General features: G+C 44.8%; 1 protein-coding gene across 2 annotated transcripts; it reads right to left on the bottom strand.

Annotated features, from left to right (window-relative positions):
- Nucleotides 1-345: 345 nt before the first annotated feature.
- Nucleotides 346-18571, bottom strand: oit3 (oncoprotein induced transcript 3). 2 transcript variants are annotated; one of them, XM_078428323.1, is made up of 9 exons: nt 18453-18571; nt 15827-16204; nt 14883-14993; nt 13053-13175; nt 9599-9721; nt 7234-7394; nt 3616-4031; nt 1198-1297; nt 346-841 (listed from the first exon to the last, which is right to left on the bottom strand). In XM_078428323.1, exons 2-9 carry the CDS (start codon nt 16197-16199, stop codon nt 674-676), a joined length of 1575 nt encoding a protein of 524 aa, XP_078284449.1. In that variant the 5' UTR covers nt 16200-16204; nt 18453-18571; the 3' UTR covers nt 346-673. The 2 variants fall into 2 exon arrangements, with proteins under 2 accessions (XP_078284449.1, XP_078284448.1); XM_078428322.1 differs by having other exon boundaries at nt 18464-18570.
- Nucleotides 18572-19327: the final 756 nt, after the last annotated feature.

Below are 19327 nucleotides of genomic sequence, written 5' to 3'. Positions count from 1 at the left end.
ACACACTACACAAATTCCATTTGATCATCGCCATGTCCCCATCAACTCCCCACAAGATTCTGTGGTGCTGAGATAGGGACAGAGTCCATTACAGGAGAACCTCTGTGTACAAATGGATGGATGAGACTTGATGCTCAGTGGCCACAGTGTGGTATAACAGGAAAGATGGCCGATCTTTTGTTTACAGGCAATAATTTGTAAAGAGCATTCGGGCAAAACATTTCAGAGCAGGGAGAGAAGAATATAGCATTGTACGGCACTGTGACAATGAATTTGATTCAAAATAAATCATGACAGATAAAGTTATATGCATCTTTATTAAAAAGGTATTAAAAAAGATGCATCTTTATTAAAAAGGCTATAAGTATCTGTAATTAAAATACAGTATATTCAAAATAAATCATGAGAGATAAAGTAATATGCATCTTTATTAAAAAGGTATAGCTATAAGTATCTGTAATTAAGATATATTCAAAATGGACAATTCTACTGTGCAAGCCGTGCAATTAGTGTCCCATTACAGGGTTTATTAGTTCAGTCTGCTAATCAGAAAACAAAGTAAGTATAATTAACTGGCAAAAGCAATGATAATTTTTTTTTGCTACTTGTATATTAATGGACAAAGTTAAAGGTGTTGAGGTGCAGAATCTCGGGAGAGAAGGTGCCAGCTTTGTTATTGGGCTTCAATCATTATTGGCCCTCCGCTGAGGAGATGATCCGTCAGGTGACCTCCAGCGTCCGTATCCGCTGATCTACGCATCCTCTTGCGGCAGCCCTGCGAGCATCGAGACTTGGTGTCCTGGGCCCCGCACACCAGCACTCGACAGTGCAAGTACACCTTCTACAGAGGGGCAATCACCAGCGTTAGCACACCGTCACAGCTACTCTCATTGCCCAACCCACCCCATCCGAGTGTCCACTTGCCAGGCCCTTGTCGTGACCCCCATCTCTCTTCTCTAGTTTCTCCCCCTTTACTCCAATCGGACTGAAGGAGGTCCCAACAAGTGTAGGAACAAAAACTGCAGATGCTGGTTTAAAATCGAAGGTAGACACAAAAAATGCTGGAGTAACTCAGCGGGACAGGCAGAATCTCGGGAGGGAAGGAATGGGTGACGTTTCGGGTCGAGACCCTTCTTCAGAACCGACCTGGCACGACCTTGGTATGAACCTTCGCATTTGCTGAGGGGCAATTCTTACCTTATTGTCTCTTCCCACAAACTTAAAGACAGGGACATAGAAATGTTTTGCAAGATGGTCGTTGGATGTCTCTTGCTTGACTGTTTCATCGTTGATGCAGCTATCAAAGCAAAACAAAAAGGGCATTGATTTCGGATGCACAACCCTCAATACTAGGTTTTAATTTTTGATTTTTAGTTTTAGAGGTACAGCGTAGAAACAGGCTCTTCGGCCCACCGAGTCAGCGCCGACCAGCGATCCCCGCACACTAACACTCTCCTACACACACTAGGGACAATTTACAATCATACCAAGCCAATTCATGTACAAACCTGTATGTCTTTGGGAGGAAACCGGATCACCCGGAGAAAACCCACGCAGGACCTGGAGAGAATGTACAAACTCCGTACAGACGGCACCTGTAGTCAGGATCGAACCCAGGTCTCTGGCGCTATGTGGCAGCAACTCTAACAATGCACCACCATGCCACCCAGGTTGGCTGCAGAGTTGTTGGTCTTAGCATGTAGGTGTATTGACTCTATCTTATGGAATGTCCAATTGGTTGAGAATGGACTCTAACAGCCCATTCTATACTCCATATGGAGTTGTTATTCTATGTGCTCATAGGTTAGTTGTACCGTACTGTGTTCAACACAGCTACCAGCCTTGGAGGGCATCTACAACACACGATGCCTCAGAAAAGCCACCAGCATCCACAAAGACTCTTCACACCCCTGCAACAGTCTGTTCGAATCTATCATTGGGCAGACGATAGAAGGCCTTCTACGCCCGCACCTCCAGACTCAGGAACAGCTTCATCCCCAGGGCCATAGCTGCTATGAACCGGTCCTGCTGAGCCGGATGGTCACATCGCACAGTGAACCGGCACAGATCTACTTGCACTTTATTCTATTTTTAAATTGTTCTAATCTGTTTCAGTGGTTGTTTAAATTAATATTGACGAGCTAATTAATTTATTGCATCGTATGGGAGGTGCATTCCCAATCTCGTTGTACCCCTGTACAATGACAATAAAGATATATTGTATTGTATTGTGTGTTTTTGAAAGTAAAATGCCTTTCAACAATACTAGTTTGTCAGAAATGAAAGTGCACTGTCTTGTTTGTCTAAGACTTTTCAAAGTCATGTAGAGAATTGAAGCATATTAGCTCACACTTTGGCCGATGTGGAGTTATCAAATGTCGGGTTTCATGAAAGTAAGCATCCTTTATGCTGCCACAGATGTTAGGTGCACTATTTCCCCACTGATCTAATGAAATGTATGAGTCAAACGCCATATGAAGTTGTAAAAGTAATCATCCGATCCACTTGGTTTATTTCATTGTTCATTAACAACCATCTGCTCAATCTGCTGAACCTCCAAGGACAAGTTCTTATTCTTGCTTTCCTCAAACATCCATTTATGTTGGTGCTAAACAAAATAAAACTGCAAATGCTGGAAATCTGAAACAGAAACAGTAATCATTGGAAACACCCAGGATGTCAGGCAGTGCCCGTTTGAAATGCCTTCATCACAACTTTGTCAGGAGGGTCTCCAACTTAAAATGCTAACTTTTTATCTTCCTACAGACGTTGCTTAACGTGCTGAGAGTTTCCAGCCATTTTTGATTTTATTCCAATATTTCTAAGGCTGATTTCAAACGCCTTATCTGAAATCTACCACCGTGTTTCATATTTCCCTCAGCTTAATATCTCCTGAATTCTACCATCCAGCATTTGGGTCTTGCTCACCTGCTGATGTCTGAGTTTAAATATGTTGGATTCATATCCTGCTCCAGAACCTTGTGCATCTAGGTCTAGCTTGATGTACTGGTGTTTAGTGAAGGTGTGCTACATTGTTGGAGAAGCTATCATGAAACATTGAACTAAGACCCATTTAGTTTGGTATAGTTTAGTATAGTGATACAGTATAGAGCGGAAACAGGCCATTTCGGTCCAACGAGTACGCGCCGACCGGCGATCCCCGCACGTTAACACTATCCCTCACACACTAGGGACAATTTACAATTACACCAAGCCAATTAACCTACAAACCTGTACATGTTTGGAGGGTGGGAGGAAACAAAAGATCTCGGAGAAAACCCACGCAGGTCACGGGAAGAAGGGACAAACTCCGTACAGACAGCACCCTTAGTCGGGATCGAACCTGGGTGTTCGGCGCTGCAAGCACTGTAAGGCAGCAACTTTTTATTTATTCAACTTCTATTTTTGTTTGTTTATATTTGTATGTTATATTATGTTATTTTATGGTTGTGAGTAATGAGTACTGTGTTTATAAATCTGTTGTGCTGCTGCTGCTGCTGTAAGTAAGAATTTCATTGTTCCGTTTCGGTGCACATGGCAATAAACCACCCTTGACTCTTGCCATCCACAACCCACCAACAAAACCCTGGCAACACGTCAGAGTCCGATGCTCACCCATCCTTTATGAGGTAGTAGCGCATGATATCATCGCTGCTGGCAGAGGGAGTGGCAAAGCAGTTCTCAACCAGGGCTTCGAGCCCATCCACGTGCATGAGTGGCTCAATGCCGAAGTACAGGGAGTCTCGGAATTTGAGAACGGGAGGCGTGTCCTTGTAAATCTCATCAAAATCTTTGGATTTAAAGATCTCCAGGGCAAAGGGGAAGAGGCCGTGGTTTCTGCCCTTGATCTGCAGGGGGGAGTTTGCAGGGTTGGGCACATATCCTTCTGACACGATGTACTGGCGGGGGAACTCGCAGGTGATGGGAATCACGAGTTTGCTGGTCCGGATGATAATGTCCCCGTTGCTGCCCGGAGTCTGCTTGGGAATACCAGTCAGTATGTTTCTTGCAATGATCTTATCATTCACGACCTGGTGAGATGGATGGAGATGCAAACAGAAATATTACATGATGCTTTTGGAATCATACTCAGTCATATCGTATGGAATCGGGTTCCTCAGCCCACAAAGTCCTTATCAGTCACCAAGCACCCGTGTGCATTCATCCTATGCTGCATTCTTCTGACATTCTTATCAAGTCCCTGTGTAGAAAGGAACTGCAGGTGCTGGTTTACACAGAAGATAGACATAAAATGCAGGAGTAACTTAGCGGTATGAATATTGATTTCTCCAACTTCAAGTGAGCCCTGCTTTCCCTCTCTCTCCATCCCTCCCCCACCCTAGTTCTTCAACTAGTTTCACTGTCCGCCTGATTAAATTTTACTGATTGTATGCCTCATTGTCATCTTCCCCTCAGCTAACAATGAACCATTCTATATCTTCCTTGATCACCGTCCCCTTTGATCTGTGCTTTCACACCTTACCCTTGAATACCTCTATGTCTCCCTCTCCTCTAACTCTCAGGCTGGAGAAGGGTCTCAACCCAAAACGTCACCCATTTCTTCTCTCCAGAGATGCTGCCAGTCCCGCTGAGTTACTCCGGCATTTTGTATCTATCTTCTTATCAAGGCCGCCAGGATTCTACCACTCATCTACACACTAGGAACAATTTACAATGGCCAGACAACCTCCCACCCTCATGTCTTTGGGATGCGGGAGAAAACCGGAGCACCCGGAGGGATTCCACGCAGTTCCACTTGGAAGGTGGAAAACTCTGTGCAGACAGTGGCAGAAGTCAGGATTGAAGCCTGGTCTCTGGAGCTGTGAGGCATCATTCCCACTAACCATGTTGCTATGCCACCCTCTTCTAATATCACCACCAGAGAGTCATAACCATATAACCATATAACCATATAACAACTACAGCACGGAAACAGGCCCGTTCGGCCCTACCAGTCCACGCCGACCACTCTCTCTGACCTAGTCTCATCTACCTGCTCTCAGACCATAACCCTCTAATCCCCTCTTATCCATATACCTATCCAATTTACTCCTAAATAATAAAATCGAGCCTGCCTCCACCACTTCCACCGGAAGCCCATTCCATACAGCCACCACCCTCTGAGTAAAGAAGTTACCCCTCATGTTACCCCTAAACTTTTGTCCCTCAATTCTGAAGCTATGTCCCCTTGTTGGAATCTTCCCCACTCTCAAAGGGAAAAGCCTACCCACGTCAACTCTGTCCGTCCCTCTTAAAATTTAAAAAACCTCTGTCAAGTCCCCCCTCAACCTTCTACGCTCCAAAGAATAAAGACCCAACCTGTTCAACCTCTCTCTGTAGCTTAAGTGCTGAAACCCAGGCAACATTCTAGTAAATCTCCTCTGTACCCTCTCCATTTTGCCGACATCCTTCCTATAATTTGGCGACCAGAACTGCACACCATACTCCAGATTCGGCCTCACCAATGCCCTGTACAATTTTAACATTACATCCCAACTTCTATATTCGATGCTCTGATTTATAAAGGCAAGCATACCAAACGCCTTCTTCACCACCCTATCCACATGAGATTCCACCTTCAGGGAACAATGCACAGTTATTCCCAGATCCTTCTGTTCCACTGCATTCCTCAATTCCCTACCATTTACCCTGTACGTCCTATTTTGATTTGTCCGACCAAAATGCAGCACCTCACACTTATCAGCATTAAACTCCATCTGCCATCTTTCAGCCCACCCTTCCAAAAGGCCCAAGTCTCTCTGTAGACTTTGAAACTCTACTTCATTATTAACTACACCACCTATCTTAGTATCATCTGCATATTTACTAATCCAATTTGCCACACCATCATCCAGATCATTAATGTAAATGACAAACAACAGTGGACCCAACACAGATCCTTGGGGTACTCCACTAGACACTGGCCTCCAACCTGACATACAATTGTCAACCATTACCCTCTGGTATCTCCCATTCAGCCATTGTTGAATCCATCTTGCAACCTCACTATTAATACCCAACGATTTAACCTTCTTAATCAACCTTCCATGTGGAACCTTGTCAAATGCCTTACTGAAGTCCATATAGACAACATCCACAGCCTTGCCCTTCTCAATTTCCCTGGTAACCTCTTCAAAAAATTCAAGAAAATTAGTCAAACATGACCTTCCAGGCACAAATCCATGTTGACTGTTTCTAATCAGGCCTTGTTTATCCAAATAATTATATATATTGTCCCTAAGTATCTTTTCCATTAATTTTCCCACCACAGACGTCAAACTAACAGGTCTATAATTGCTAGGTTTACTTTTAGAATCTTTTTTAAACAAAGGCACAACATGCGCAATGCGCCAATCTTCCGGCACCATTCCCGTTTCTAATGACGTTTGAAATATTTCCGTCATAGCCCCTGCTATTTCTGTACTAACTTCCCTCAATGTCCTAGGGAATATCCTATCAGGACCAGTTTCATACTGCATGGAAACAGGCCCTCTGGTCCAACTTGGCGATGCCAACCAAGTTGCCCCATCTACACTAGTCCCACCTGCTGTGTTTGGCCCATATCCTTCATAAACCTTTCCTACCCAAGTAACATCTCCAAATTTCAGAAGGAAAATGATGCAGACAAAGTTGATCAACAATGGCATTGCTCGTAGATAGCTCAGGATGTGGAACTCAGGCTTAGTATGAAATTAGTGAGGTGGGATAAGTGAGCCATAGATCTAGCAGAGACTGGCACTAGGTCGGGTGGCACAGTGGCGCGGCAGTAGAGCTGCTGCCTTACAGCACCAAAGACCCGGGTTCGATCCTGACTCCGGGTATTGTCTGTATGGAGTTTGTATGTTCTCCCTGTGTCCACATGGGTTTCTCCGGGGACTCCGGTTTCCTTCTACACTCAGAAGATGTACAGGTTTGTAGCTTAATTGGCTTCGGTAAAAATTGTAAATTGTCCCAACTGTGAAGGATCGTGCTAGTGTGTGGGGTGATTGCTGGCCGGTACGGAATCGGTGGGCCGAAGGGCCTGTTTCCACACTGGATCCCTAAAGTTCAAAGTAAAGTCTCCCTGATTGTTCCTAGACATGATTGTAAAGATGTGTAAGAAGGAACTGCTTTAAACCGAAGATAGATACAAAAAGCTGGAGTAACCTAGTGGGACAGGCAGCATCTCTGGAGAGAAGGAATGGGCGATGTTTCGGGTCGAGACCCTTCTTCGGTTTTATTTTGCAGTATTACCTCTACAGCGGTGCCACAGGTTTTGAGATTGAAGTTAATGTTGGTGTGAGTCCCGTTGGAAAGTGCTTTGCAAGATGCGTTCAAGAGATACAGTTCCAAGCCACCAACTAAATCCTTAGGTACAGCCACTTCAATCGACTCTGACTTGCACTGTACAGGCACTGGAATAGAAAGAAAGGTCAGGTCCTGGTTCTAGAGTGAGGTGCACAGCACACAGAGACTGAGGTAAAACAAGGTACTCAGAGCGGCATTCCAAATAAGATGATGGAGGCACAGATCTACAACAATGGACGGGATCAGCTAAATGAGTCAATGAGAAAGAGGAGAAACATGGGCCCCTCGAACTGCAAGAAGTAGTTATCGGCACGATGGCGCAACAGTAGAGTTGCTGGCTTACAGCGCCAGAGACCCGGGTTCGATCCTGACCACGGGTGCTGTCTGTACGCAGTTTGTACATTCTCCCCTTGACCCGTGTGGATTTTCTCCGCGATCTCTGGCTTCCTTCCACACCTCAAAGACATAAGTTTGTAGGTTAATTGGCTAGGTATAATAGTAAAAATGTGTCCCTATTATGTATAGGATAATGTTAGTGCGCAAAGATCACTGGTCTGCACCGACTTGGTGGGCCGAAGGGCCTATTTCCGTTCTGTATCTCTAAACCAAGCTAAACTAAGAGGAGCCTGTCAGTTATCAATGTTCTCCAGAGATGCTGCCTGACCCACTTAGTTACTCCAGCACTCTGTGTCATTTCTTGATCTGAAGCTTAGCTTCCAATTAAAAAGGAAAATATTGAGGGTTTCCTTTCCTTCCTGCAAGTCAGCTTGATGTGTGGTGTGACAGAAAAAATGTGAAATGTCTCTTTTGGAGAGGGAAGGGAAGATTAGTTGAAATTGGCATTACATCTGCCACAGACATTGTGGGTCAAAGGGCCTACACCAGTGCTGTATTGTTCCATGTTCGATGTTCTCAGGCAAAGTGGAGAATTCAAAGAGTCACTTAAGTATTTGGATGTAGATGGTTTTAGCGATTGCCTCATCTGCATCTATTCACATGGTTTGTGCTCAGGGTTCAGAGTCAACTATAGCCAAGTAAGAAAAAAAACTGCAGGTGCTGGTTTAAATCGAAGGTAGACACAAAATGCTGGAGTAACTCAGCGGGTCAGACAGCATCTCTGGAGAGAAGGAATGGGTGACGTTTTTGGGTTTCGACCCGAAACGTCACCCATTCCTTCTCTTCTGAGATGCTGCCTGACCCGCTGAGTTACCCCAGCATTTCGTGTCTACCTGCTCAGGGAGGGGGAGGAGGGGGAAGGGGGTTATCCTGTTGCTCTTTCTCTTCTCTTTGCAACCTGAGCCATTTGGAGGTACCCACTCAGATGGAGGACATTGGCATTATCATCGCATGGAGTGGGATGCTCTTTTCCATTGACGCTTAGTGGATATGAACCATGATATCCATAAAATTGGCCCTCATTATCCCATCAATAATATTTTATTCAGCAGGGAAACTGACCTTTTGGCCTGTTGAGATGTGGCAACCATCGAACACCCACCAGTAACCCTCATTCTACACGAGGCCCATTTTATTTTCTCTAAACTTCCATCAACCTCCATCCCCAGCTTGCTTCCTCCCGCCCCTCTGATTCAACCACTCAAGTACAAACCAGGGGCTATTTATAATGGCCAGATAACCTGTCAAGTTCACATTTTTTTTAGATTTGGGTGGAGACTGGTGCACCCAGAGATAACCCACGTGGTCACAGGCAGAACATGCAAACTCCACACAGAGAGCACCGGAATTCAGGGTTGAATCTGACTCACTGAGAGGCAGCAATTCTACCAGCCACACTCTGTTTTAAATATTGTTTTCTCTATAAAGGGCAGTTCAATGCAAATTTTGCTCAGAATCCTCAATAGCATCTCAAGGCAAATATCTTCAGCACTGCTTGAGTGGGTTTAAGATGCTGCAGTTTAGTTTAGTTTAGAGATACAGCGCAGAAACGGGCCCTTCGGCCCACTGAGACCACGTCAACCAGCGATCCCTGCACACGAGGGACAACTTACAATCTTTGTCAAAGCCAATTAACCTAGAAACCTGTACGTCTTTGAAATGTGGGAGGAAACCGGAGCACGGGGGGAAAACCCATGCAGTCACGGGGAGAACGTAAACTCCGTACAGACAGCACCCGTAGTCAGGATGGAACCCGGGTCTCTGGCGCTGTAAGGCAGCAACGCCCCAAAATCAACCGAATCCAGGCAGGATAATGATAGCATTTGCATTGCTCTGAACACTAACATCCAAGGCATGCAGCAAGGTTACTGCATTTAACCTTCTGGTTAAAAGCAAACTAGCATGAGGGGCTCACCTTGGCACGTGTGATTGTCCTCTGATAATATGAGCCCACGCGGGCATTCACAGTGATATCCCCCATCCACCACCACACAGCTGTGACTACAGCCTCCGTTACTGCTTTGGCAGCCTTCAATATCTGCAGAATCAATAATAACATGGAACCAAGTGGGGGAATGCAACAAAACTGTATAATTCAATTAAGATAATCAGCCGCGGGCTTACATTAAAGGCTGGCAAACCTTCTGAAGGCATCAGTGATACTGAGCATGTTTCACCTGCAGATCCTGACTGATCATTATAACGCTCCCACTCTGAAGTGAAGGTGAATGACAATCTCTTCCATTCTCACTACATTGTCAGTTCAATGAGCAGACTGCCCAGAGTCAGTGTAAAGTGGGCATGCACCATCTCGTCTCCAGAGAGTAAGGATACGTGAATAAAAGCTTGTGGATTGCAATACGAGGGTGACATATTATATTTTAAATATAGCAGTTGGAAGCAAAAGGTAAATATTGGCAGAAATAAATCAGTTTTCTGCTCTAATTTTGAGGACATGAGCAATTGCAGATGCTGGTATACATAGAAACATAGAAACATAGAAAATAGGTGCAGGAGTAGGCCATTCGGCCCTTCGAGCCTGCACCGCCATTCAATATGATCATGGCTGATCATCCAACTCAGTATCCCGTACCTGCCTTCTCTCCATACCCCCTGATCCCTTTAGCCACAAGGGCCACATCTAACTCCCTCTTAAATATAGCCAATGAACTGGCCTCAACTACCTTCTGTGGCAGAGAATTCCACAGATTCACCACTCTCTGTTTGAAAAAAACCTTTCTCATCTCGGTCCTAAAAGACTTCCCCCCTTATCCTTAAACTGTGACCCCTTGTTCTGGACTTCCCCAACATCGGGAACAATCTTCCTGCATCTAGCCTGTCCAACCCCTTAAGAATTTTGTAAGTTTCTATAAGATCCCCCCTCAATCTTCTAAATTCCATCGAGTACAAGCCGAGTCTATCCAGTCTTTCTTCATATGAAAGTCCTGCCATCCCAGGAATCAATCTGGTGAACCTTCTCTGTACTCCCTCTATACAAAAGAAGACACAAAGTACTGGAGTAATTAAGCGGGTCAAGTGGAGAACACGGATATGTGACGTTTCAGATCAGGACCCTTCTTCAGATGAGGCAGATTTTGGCAGGTGTTTTTGTGTTTGGGAGACTGTACCAACATGGTACCAGTGGGCTTGGTCTCTTGCTTTTTTTCCCCGGTTGATCTAGATTTAAAAACGGGGGCACGATCAGGAAACTTGCGGGTTCGGTTAACAGCGAGGAGGAAGAGTAGGTGAATATCCAGTTAGTTGCACAAAAATGGCTAATGGAATTTAATTCGGTCAAGCGTGAGATCATACACGTGGGGAGATGTAGCGAGGTGAAGGAAAACCCAATAAATGAAAGGTTTCGAAGTGGAGGAAACTCAACGTGAATATCCAAAGCTCCTAAGATTGCAGGGCTGATTACTACGTGGTTGAAGAGGCAAAAGGTGTTCCTTCCTTTGTCGGTCGAGCCAGAGCAGAGGAGGAGGGAGGTTATGGTAGTCAGACTATAGCTTGAGCCTCCATACAGTGCTATTCACCATGTCACAAGAGAGAGGTGATTGAACCAGGGAGGGTTCAGAGGGAGAATTACAAGCGAATTGCGAGCTCAGGTAAATTATAGCCAGGAGAAAAGATTGGATAAGCTACAGTTGTTTTCCTTGGACTAGAGGGGGTCGAGGGGGAACTTAATTAAGTAGGGAAATAACTGCAGATGCTGGTACAAATCGAAGGTATCACAAAATGCTGGAGTAACTCAGCAGGTCAGGTGGCATCTAGGAGAGAAGGAATGGGTGACGTTTCGGGTCGAGACCCTTGAAGGGTCTCGACCCGAAACGTCACCCATTCCCTCTCTCCTAGATGCCGCCTGACCTGCTGAGTTACTCCAGCATTTTGTGATACCTTCGGGAACTTAATTAAGGTGTATGAAGCTGTGCAAAGCAAGATGGCGTCACATTGAAGGACCGACATTGTTTAGTTGAGAAATCAAAATCCAGGAGGGTGGAGGTGACGAAACGCTTTCACCCAGAGGGTGACGAGGGTCTGGAACTCACTGCCCGAGAGGGTGTGGGGACAACATAAACCATGCCCACTTTTGAACAGGAGATTGCATTTCAGGAGCAGTGAAGCCAATGAAACATTCCCTCCCCCCCTCAACCATATCAGAAATTTTCTACAACTCTTAAACTTAAGCTGATATTCTAGTGCAGCACTGTGGGTGTGTCGTGCGGTCAGGTATGCCATCTTTCATTGAAATGGCGTCGGCAAATCTGTCCTCTTTGGAAGAGAGTAGAACATTCATGCCTGACATCCCAGCTAACACTTATCCCTCAGTAAGAATTTCTCTGACCTAGATTACCCAGTCATTACCAGATTGTTATTTGTGGGAGCTTGCTGTACAATCCACACAAGGATGATGATACTTCAAAATTACCTCATGGGTCATAAAGCACCTTGGATAGCCTGAGAGAGAACGTGAAAAAGCAAGTCCCTCCCCCCCTTATTATTTAATATCAATGGTACTTTTGATCTCTTTGAAAATCTTTTTGAATTCCCTGCAGGCATCAGACTATTAAACACTACAACCTTCAAATAAACTCTGAACGACATAGACATAGTCTTTTTGCACTATGATTGTTTGTTTGTTTTATGTGTTTGTATATATATATGTGTATATTTTGTGTGTGTGTATATATGTGTGTGTATATGTGTGTATATTTTGTGTGTGTGTATATATGTGTGTGTATATGTGTGTGTATATTTTGTGTGTGTGTGTGTGTGTGTGTGTGTGTGTGTGTGTGTGTGTGTGTATATGTGTGTACACGTGTGTATGTGAGTGTGCGTGACCTTGCACCTGTGTGCATGCATGTACTGAACTTTCTTTGCGTTTATTATATTGTTTTACGGTGCACTATGCTTACATATTCTGTTGTGCTGTTGCAAGTAAGAATTGCATTGTTCTGTTTGGGACATACGACAATAAAACACCTTTGACTCTTGATCGCTGATCATTGTTGACAGTGAAACTAGAAAATCTTGGACAAATCACCAGTTCTTAATGACAATGGGAAATGCATAACTTGATGTTACAGAATCTTCCTGACTGGCAGGAGATAGCAGTTACATGGGCCTGGGTCAACTCCTGCCAATCCCACACTGTTCCCAAGCAAAGCAAATTGACTATCTTCTTAACTATTTAAATTATAAATGAAAATTAAAAAGTCCAAAATAAAAAAAACAAAATGCTAGAAACACTTAGCAGGACATCTGTGGAAAGAGAAACAGAGTTTCAGGTTGGAGACCCATTGTAAGAGCCAGCATTTTCTCTTTTAATTAGAAGCTGCTGGAAACATTTCCAGGCGAGTTTCTCTTACCTTCGCAGGTCACAGCGTTCCTGCCCAGTGCTCTTCCAATCCCACAGTTGCAGCGGAAGGACCCTTGAAGGTTGATGCATTCTTCACTGCAGCCCCCATTGTTGATGGCACACTCGTTGACATCTATTTGGGTGGGCGGTGCAGAGGGGGGGGGAGAGAGGGAGGTAGAACCAAGGGTGGAATCATATTAGAATTTACACAACACATATTAGATTTTCACATCTTGTCAACCAGGCAATGAAAATCATTGCAACTGCCTTCACTAATTTTTGCAAAATATGATAGGCATTTTTGGTAAGGCACAAAATTGCAAAAGGCAGATCAGAGTCAAAATACTCCATCCATCCCACCCCTCCTTCCTTTCACCAAATATCAGTAAAGGTTGACACAAAATGCTGGAGTAACTCAGCGGGACAGGCAGCATCTCTGGAGAGAAGGAATGTTCCTCTTTAGAGATACTAGCATCTCCTACAGTGCCTTTCCAAGACATGTTTTGGTTTAAACTAGCTAAACAATGAGCACCTGTCAACATCCTGTCTGCTGAATTTCAGACCTGACTCCTGTTTGGAGTTTGTGATTATGACCAACATTTTGTCGGGCAGCCTGGCTGTCTACAGACTACAGAACATCTCAACAGCAATTTCTCTAGCTCCCTAACATCTTCTCTGAGTTCAGAAACTAAGCACTGCATCTCATCTGAACTTGTCACACATGATAATTCCTCAGCGCACTTCTCTCAACTACCTCCTCTGGCAGTTCGTTTCATATACCCACCACCCTCTGTGTGGAGAAATTTGTCCCTCGGGTTCCTATTAAAACTGATTAAATTACTTAACTGAAGGAATCAAGTGTAACACTGAGGATAAAGGGCTGGTTTGGAAAATATTCCACAAGGAGGAAGCAGAGAGATGTGGTTGGGTTAAGTGGAAGATCAGTCGTGACTTCGAAGTAGGCAAACTAGAATGAAGAGCTAATTTTGTTTGATTAGTTTTTTTCAGAATGAAACCAAAACAGAATAAATCTTCTATAAAAATTTAATATAAATTTTTCTATAAAATCGTAGAACATATCCGTAAACAAAATGCTGGTTACTCTGCTGAGATTCAGTCGCTGACATTCTTGTCGTCGAGATCAAATTTTGAATCTCGAGGACAAATTCTGGACTAACTTTGTGTGTGTGGATCAAGGGAGGCCCGAGGTGTGATCTTTGAGGAAATAAACGGAGGCCATGTCCACTTTATCAAGCTGGAGCTAAAAGATCATTGGGCACTCTGTACAGAGAGCGACCATTTCCCCCGGTACACTGGCCACTACAGGGGCATTGCTTCAAGTGGCCGGACATGCAGGTTGGACATGGCCTGTAGCAGCAAGGAGCAGCAGTGTGGGACATCAACATCGCCTGGCCTAGGCCGACCCTGCAACTCCAGCACAGCAGGCCTTTACGGCTATGTTAAGACAGCAAAAATGTAATTTCACTGTACCTAGGTATATGTTGAAAAAAAGGACCATTGAAACAAAATGTAAATTTAATGACCTAATCGTTCCCAAAAGGGAACCGACAGGCGATGGCTCGGGTCATCGATGGTTTGCTCAGGATTCCAGCATCTGCAGTTTCTTGTGTCTCCCCCTTCAGATACCTACCACCTTTCTATATTAGGTTTCAAGTTGTGCTTAAAATCTGACACCAGGAATTTTCTAAAGATTTTCAAGTAATTATCGCAACTTTAGATAAGTCCATATAAGGCTGATGAGAATTCAGTCTTGATAAATTCACACTAGACTTTAATTTTTTTTTTAAATCCTCCATTTCCCTCCTTTTGAAGTCCTTACCAAGGCAGGTCTGGGCATCGGGTCCAAGGATGGTGCCTGGAGTGCATTGACATTCATCTTCACCCGTACAGTGTCCCACACAATCCACATGATCACAAATATCATAGAAATCTGCAAAAGTCAATGGACAGGGTCAGTGGGAGGAAATGTGTTTCTGGAGCCAGGTTTTTGGTGCACAATAATGATCTGCTTCTCAATATCAGTGGGAGGCCACAAAGAATTGGCACAAGGTCCTGGTGGCTAGCACAGACCAAGAGTGGAGGGGCTGAATGGCCTGCATTTCCATTCATGCTCTGTGCAGCCGTGAAGTAGGGTGGATGAGAGGAAGTGCAGATGCAGCATAAAGTCTAGCATGGTCCAAGCGAGTGTCATGGTGCCTCAGCTGGTAGAGCTGCTGCCTCACGACACCAGAGACCCCGGTTCAATCCTGACCTCAGGGGCACTGTCTGTGTGGAGTCTGCATGCTCTCACTGTGACCGCATGGGTTTCATCCCACAACCCAAAGACCTTTAGGTTTGTGGGATCATTGGTCTTTGGAAATTGCCCTAATGCATAGAGCGTGGATGGAAAAGTGGGATAACGTGGAACTAGTGTCAACTGATGATCAATGGTCAGCATGGACTCGGTGGGCCTGCTTCCATGCTGTATCGTTCAATCAAAACTAGGGACAACGTTTACATTTACCAAACCAATTTACCAACAAACCTGTACGTCTTTGGAGTGTGGGAGGAAACCAAAGATCTCGGAGAAAACCCACGCAGGTCACGGGGAGAACGTACAAACTCTGTACAGACAGCACACGTAGTCAGGATTGAACCGGGTCTCTGGTGCTGTAAGCGCTGTGAGGCAGCAACTCTACCGCTGTGCCACCGTACTACTGGGTGAGTGAGTTACTACAGAGTTGGCTGCACTTGGTTCAGTAGGAAGAAGAGCTCGGTACTCACGTCCACAGTACACATGGTAACAGATGGTGGGGTTTGGTAGTCGGTAGACGTAGTAACCTCCCGGGCAAGCCTTCACCTCCACCGTGGTGCTCCAGAGACAGCAGTTGTCGTTGAAGCTGGCGCAAGCCTGCACCGACACGATGCCGTCGGATCGCATGGGGTGGCTGCCGTTCAGCCAGATGGGCGCGTGGGTGCCACAGAGATTCTCCTCGATGCAGAAGGTGGGCATGGCGTCCCCTGCCATGCCGGTGAAGCGGTACCACTCGCCGTCCATGTGGCTGTCGCACCTGGGGCTCCCGCGCGAGGTGTTGATGTGGTGCTCCGTGTTCCGCCAGGGCTCGTTCAAGCTGATGTAGGCCGAGCAGGGATCCATGACCACTGCGGGAAGATCAAAATCAGCCCACACACACAAGCTACGTTAACACCACCCGCCCCAAACCGAGCAGTGCAGATACTCAAAATAGAGTCACACAGCCTGGAAACAGGCCCTTCAGCCCAACTCGCCCATGCTGTCCAAGCTGCCCCATCTCCCCATGTTTTGCCCGTATCCCTCAAAACCTTTCTTCCCATGGGACTTGGAAAATGGTGCCTCTTGCAAGCGTGCTCAGTTGACTATTTCGGCACAACTGCTGTACGAGGGCAGTATGGTGATACTCTACTGGACTGTTTGTAAAAAAAACTATGTTACTTTGCGTTTGCACTTTACACATGTGGCAATAAAGCACCATTGAACCACTGTACCTGTCCAAGTGTCTTTTAAATGCTGTCACAGTACTTGACTCAACTTTCTCCTCCATATAATGCTTGTACGAAGGATGATGTTTAGTTTAGAGATAGTGTGGAAACAGGCACTTCCACACCGACCATCGATTACCCATACACCAGTTCTATTTTAATGAACCGCATCCTGCACACTGGGGGCAATTTGCAGAAGGCAATTAACTTACAAATCTGCACATCTTGGGAAACCGGAGCACCCGGAGAAAACCCACGCGGTCACAATGAGAAGGTCCAAATATTTCATAGACATCAACCATATTCAGGATCGAACTCGGGTCTCTGGTGCTGTGAAGCCTAATGATGCAGAACAGAAGAAAGGCTACTGAGAAAGGAACAGGCAAACAAGAGAGAGAAAGGGAGAAGATGAGACTGCAAATGCTGGAATCAAAACAAAGTGTGGGGGGAGCTCAGTGAATCAGACAGCATCTGTGGTAGGAGTTGGAAACAGGCCCTTTGGCCAACCAGCGATCACCCCCTACACTAACACTATCCCACACACACTAGGGACAATTTAGAATTTCACTGAAGCCAATTAACCTACAAACCTGTAGGTCTTTGGAGTGTGGGAGGAAACCGGAGTGCCCAGAAAAACCCCACACAGGTCATGGGGAGAATGTACAAACTACATACAGACAGCACCCATAGTCTGGATCGGCCTCTAACGCTGTAAGGCAGCAATGCTATCGCTGCGCCACCGTGCCACCCTCTGTGCCAAAACTTCTTTACTTTAAGCCTGGGAAATATTGCAAAATTAATCAGGTTTTGCATTTCTGCATTATCGTTCAGGATATTCCAGAACACCAAGCTAACTCCTCTAATCCATGTTTTCTTAAGAAGGTAGATTGGTCCTCAATTTGTTATCAATTTGGCTGTTATCAGGTAAGCACATTATCCTACCGCAACCAGAGAGCAGTGCTGAACTACTATCTACCTCATTGGTGACCCTCAGACGATCCTTGATTGGACTTTGCTGGCTGAAGCTTGCACTAAACGTTATCCCCTTATCATGTATCTATACACTAGTGACTCGATTATAATCATGTATTGTCTGTCTGCTGACTGGATAGCAAGCAACAAAAGCTTTCCACTGTACCTCGGTATACGTGACAATAAACTAAACTGAACAATTTAAACTTTTAGTTGAACAAACAAAGGACTTCCTCAGCACTGCACTCAAGCGAACCTCAGTTTTTTGTGGTCAAGTCTCTGAAGTGGGACTTCAATCCATGAGCTTCCACCTACAAAGGTAAGACTGCAAGGTATCTTTGCAGTGGTAACATGGGCGGTTTTCCAATACACATGTCCAGTGTGCCAAAAACATTCTCTTCCCCGCTCACTTACCGTAGAGTAGTTGGTCTGAACAAATAGGGAGAGGTTCAGATCAATACTAGACACAAAATGCTGGAGTAACTCAGCGGGTCAGGCAGCATCTCGGGAGAGAAGGAATGGGTGACGAGACCCTTCTTCAGTCTCAAACCGAAACGTCACCCATTCCTTCTCTCCAGAGATGCTGCCTGACCCCCTGAGTTACTCCAGCATTTTGTGTCTACATTCGATTTAAACCAGCATCTGCAGGTTTTTTTCCTTCAGATCAATACTAATCTTCTTTGATTCAGAGGCCTTAATGGTTATCAGGCGCTCTTCACAAAACAAAATCTCTATTCACTGCAAGAAGACTGGAGCCCAAATAACACACTTTAAGACAGTTTAGAATCAATACATTTTTAGAATGCAGAGGGAATGACCTTTCCTGATAATATCCATTCACACTATTTTTCCTCCCCACTGAACTAATTAAACACTGCACTCTACTTTCTAAAATAGACATTGGAGAAACTGTCTTTACCTCAGACTTACCTAATGAAAATGAGGTTCGAAGCTCTGTGGAGAGTGCCAGTCCCCACAGTATCAGGGCCAACATGATTCTCACTATTGTAGAGTTAAAGCTTGCTCCCTCTTTAGCTTCCAAAGAGACTGTTCCTTCTATGCTCTATCTGGGTGGTTTTATCTCCCGGATAGACTCTATCTTGCTCCAGGAAAGGGGAGGGGAGGGGGGGGCTGAATGTGCAACTTTAGCCTTGACCTGGCTTGCTCACGGAGATGATGGACCCACGAGTCTGTTCTGATAGAGGAGCTATTTTCACTCATCCTCCTATTGTGTTTCAAAAAAAAATTTGTTGTTGTTTTTTTGCTCTTCAATCACCGGCTATCTCAACCCACAGAGAACAGGCCTTGAGCATGCCCTCATTCCCGTTTCTCATCTTACTCATGGTCAACACACATTTCCTGTCCTTTCCCAAAATCCGGAAAGTCTTGCAGAAAATGTGACGCCTCAATGTGGCCCAAGCAGACGTCTCTTGTTCCCACTCGAGCGCAGATTGTGACCTGTGCAAACGCGGATAAGATCCACTGCAGTTGGAAGGAAGGTCCCAAAAAAAAAAAAAAAAATTTAAATTAAAAAAAACAAATAAAAAATAAAAAAAAAAATAAAAAAATAAAATAAAATAAAAAATAAATAAAATAAATTTAAAAAAAAAAAAAAAAAAAAAAGGTCCCAAGAATTATCTTGAATACCCTTTCCATGTTGAGCTTGTCATTTGTTCCTCGTGTTTGTTTCTGCAAGTGACGTGGGCACTCTGAGGACATGACATGAAATGGAACAAAACATTAGGGTGGAACATTTCGACCTGAAGAAACTTTTGGCATGACATGAAATTAATA

This window comes from Rhinoraja longicauda, chromosome 35 (genome assembly GCF_053455715.1).
Source record: "Rhinoraja longicauda isolate Sanriku21f chromosome 35, sRhiLon1.1, whole genome shotgun sequence".
Lineage (NCBI taxonomy): Eukaryota > Metazoa > Chordata > Chondrichthyes > Rajiformes > Arhynchobatidae > Rhinoraja > Rhinoraja longicauda.
This window is presented reverse-complemented; position numbering and strand designations above follow the sequence as displayed.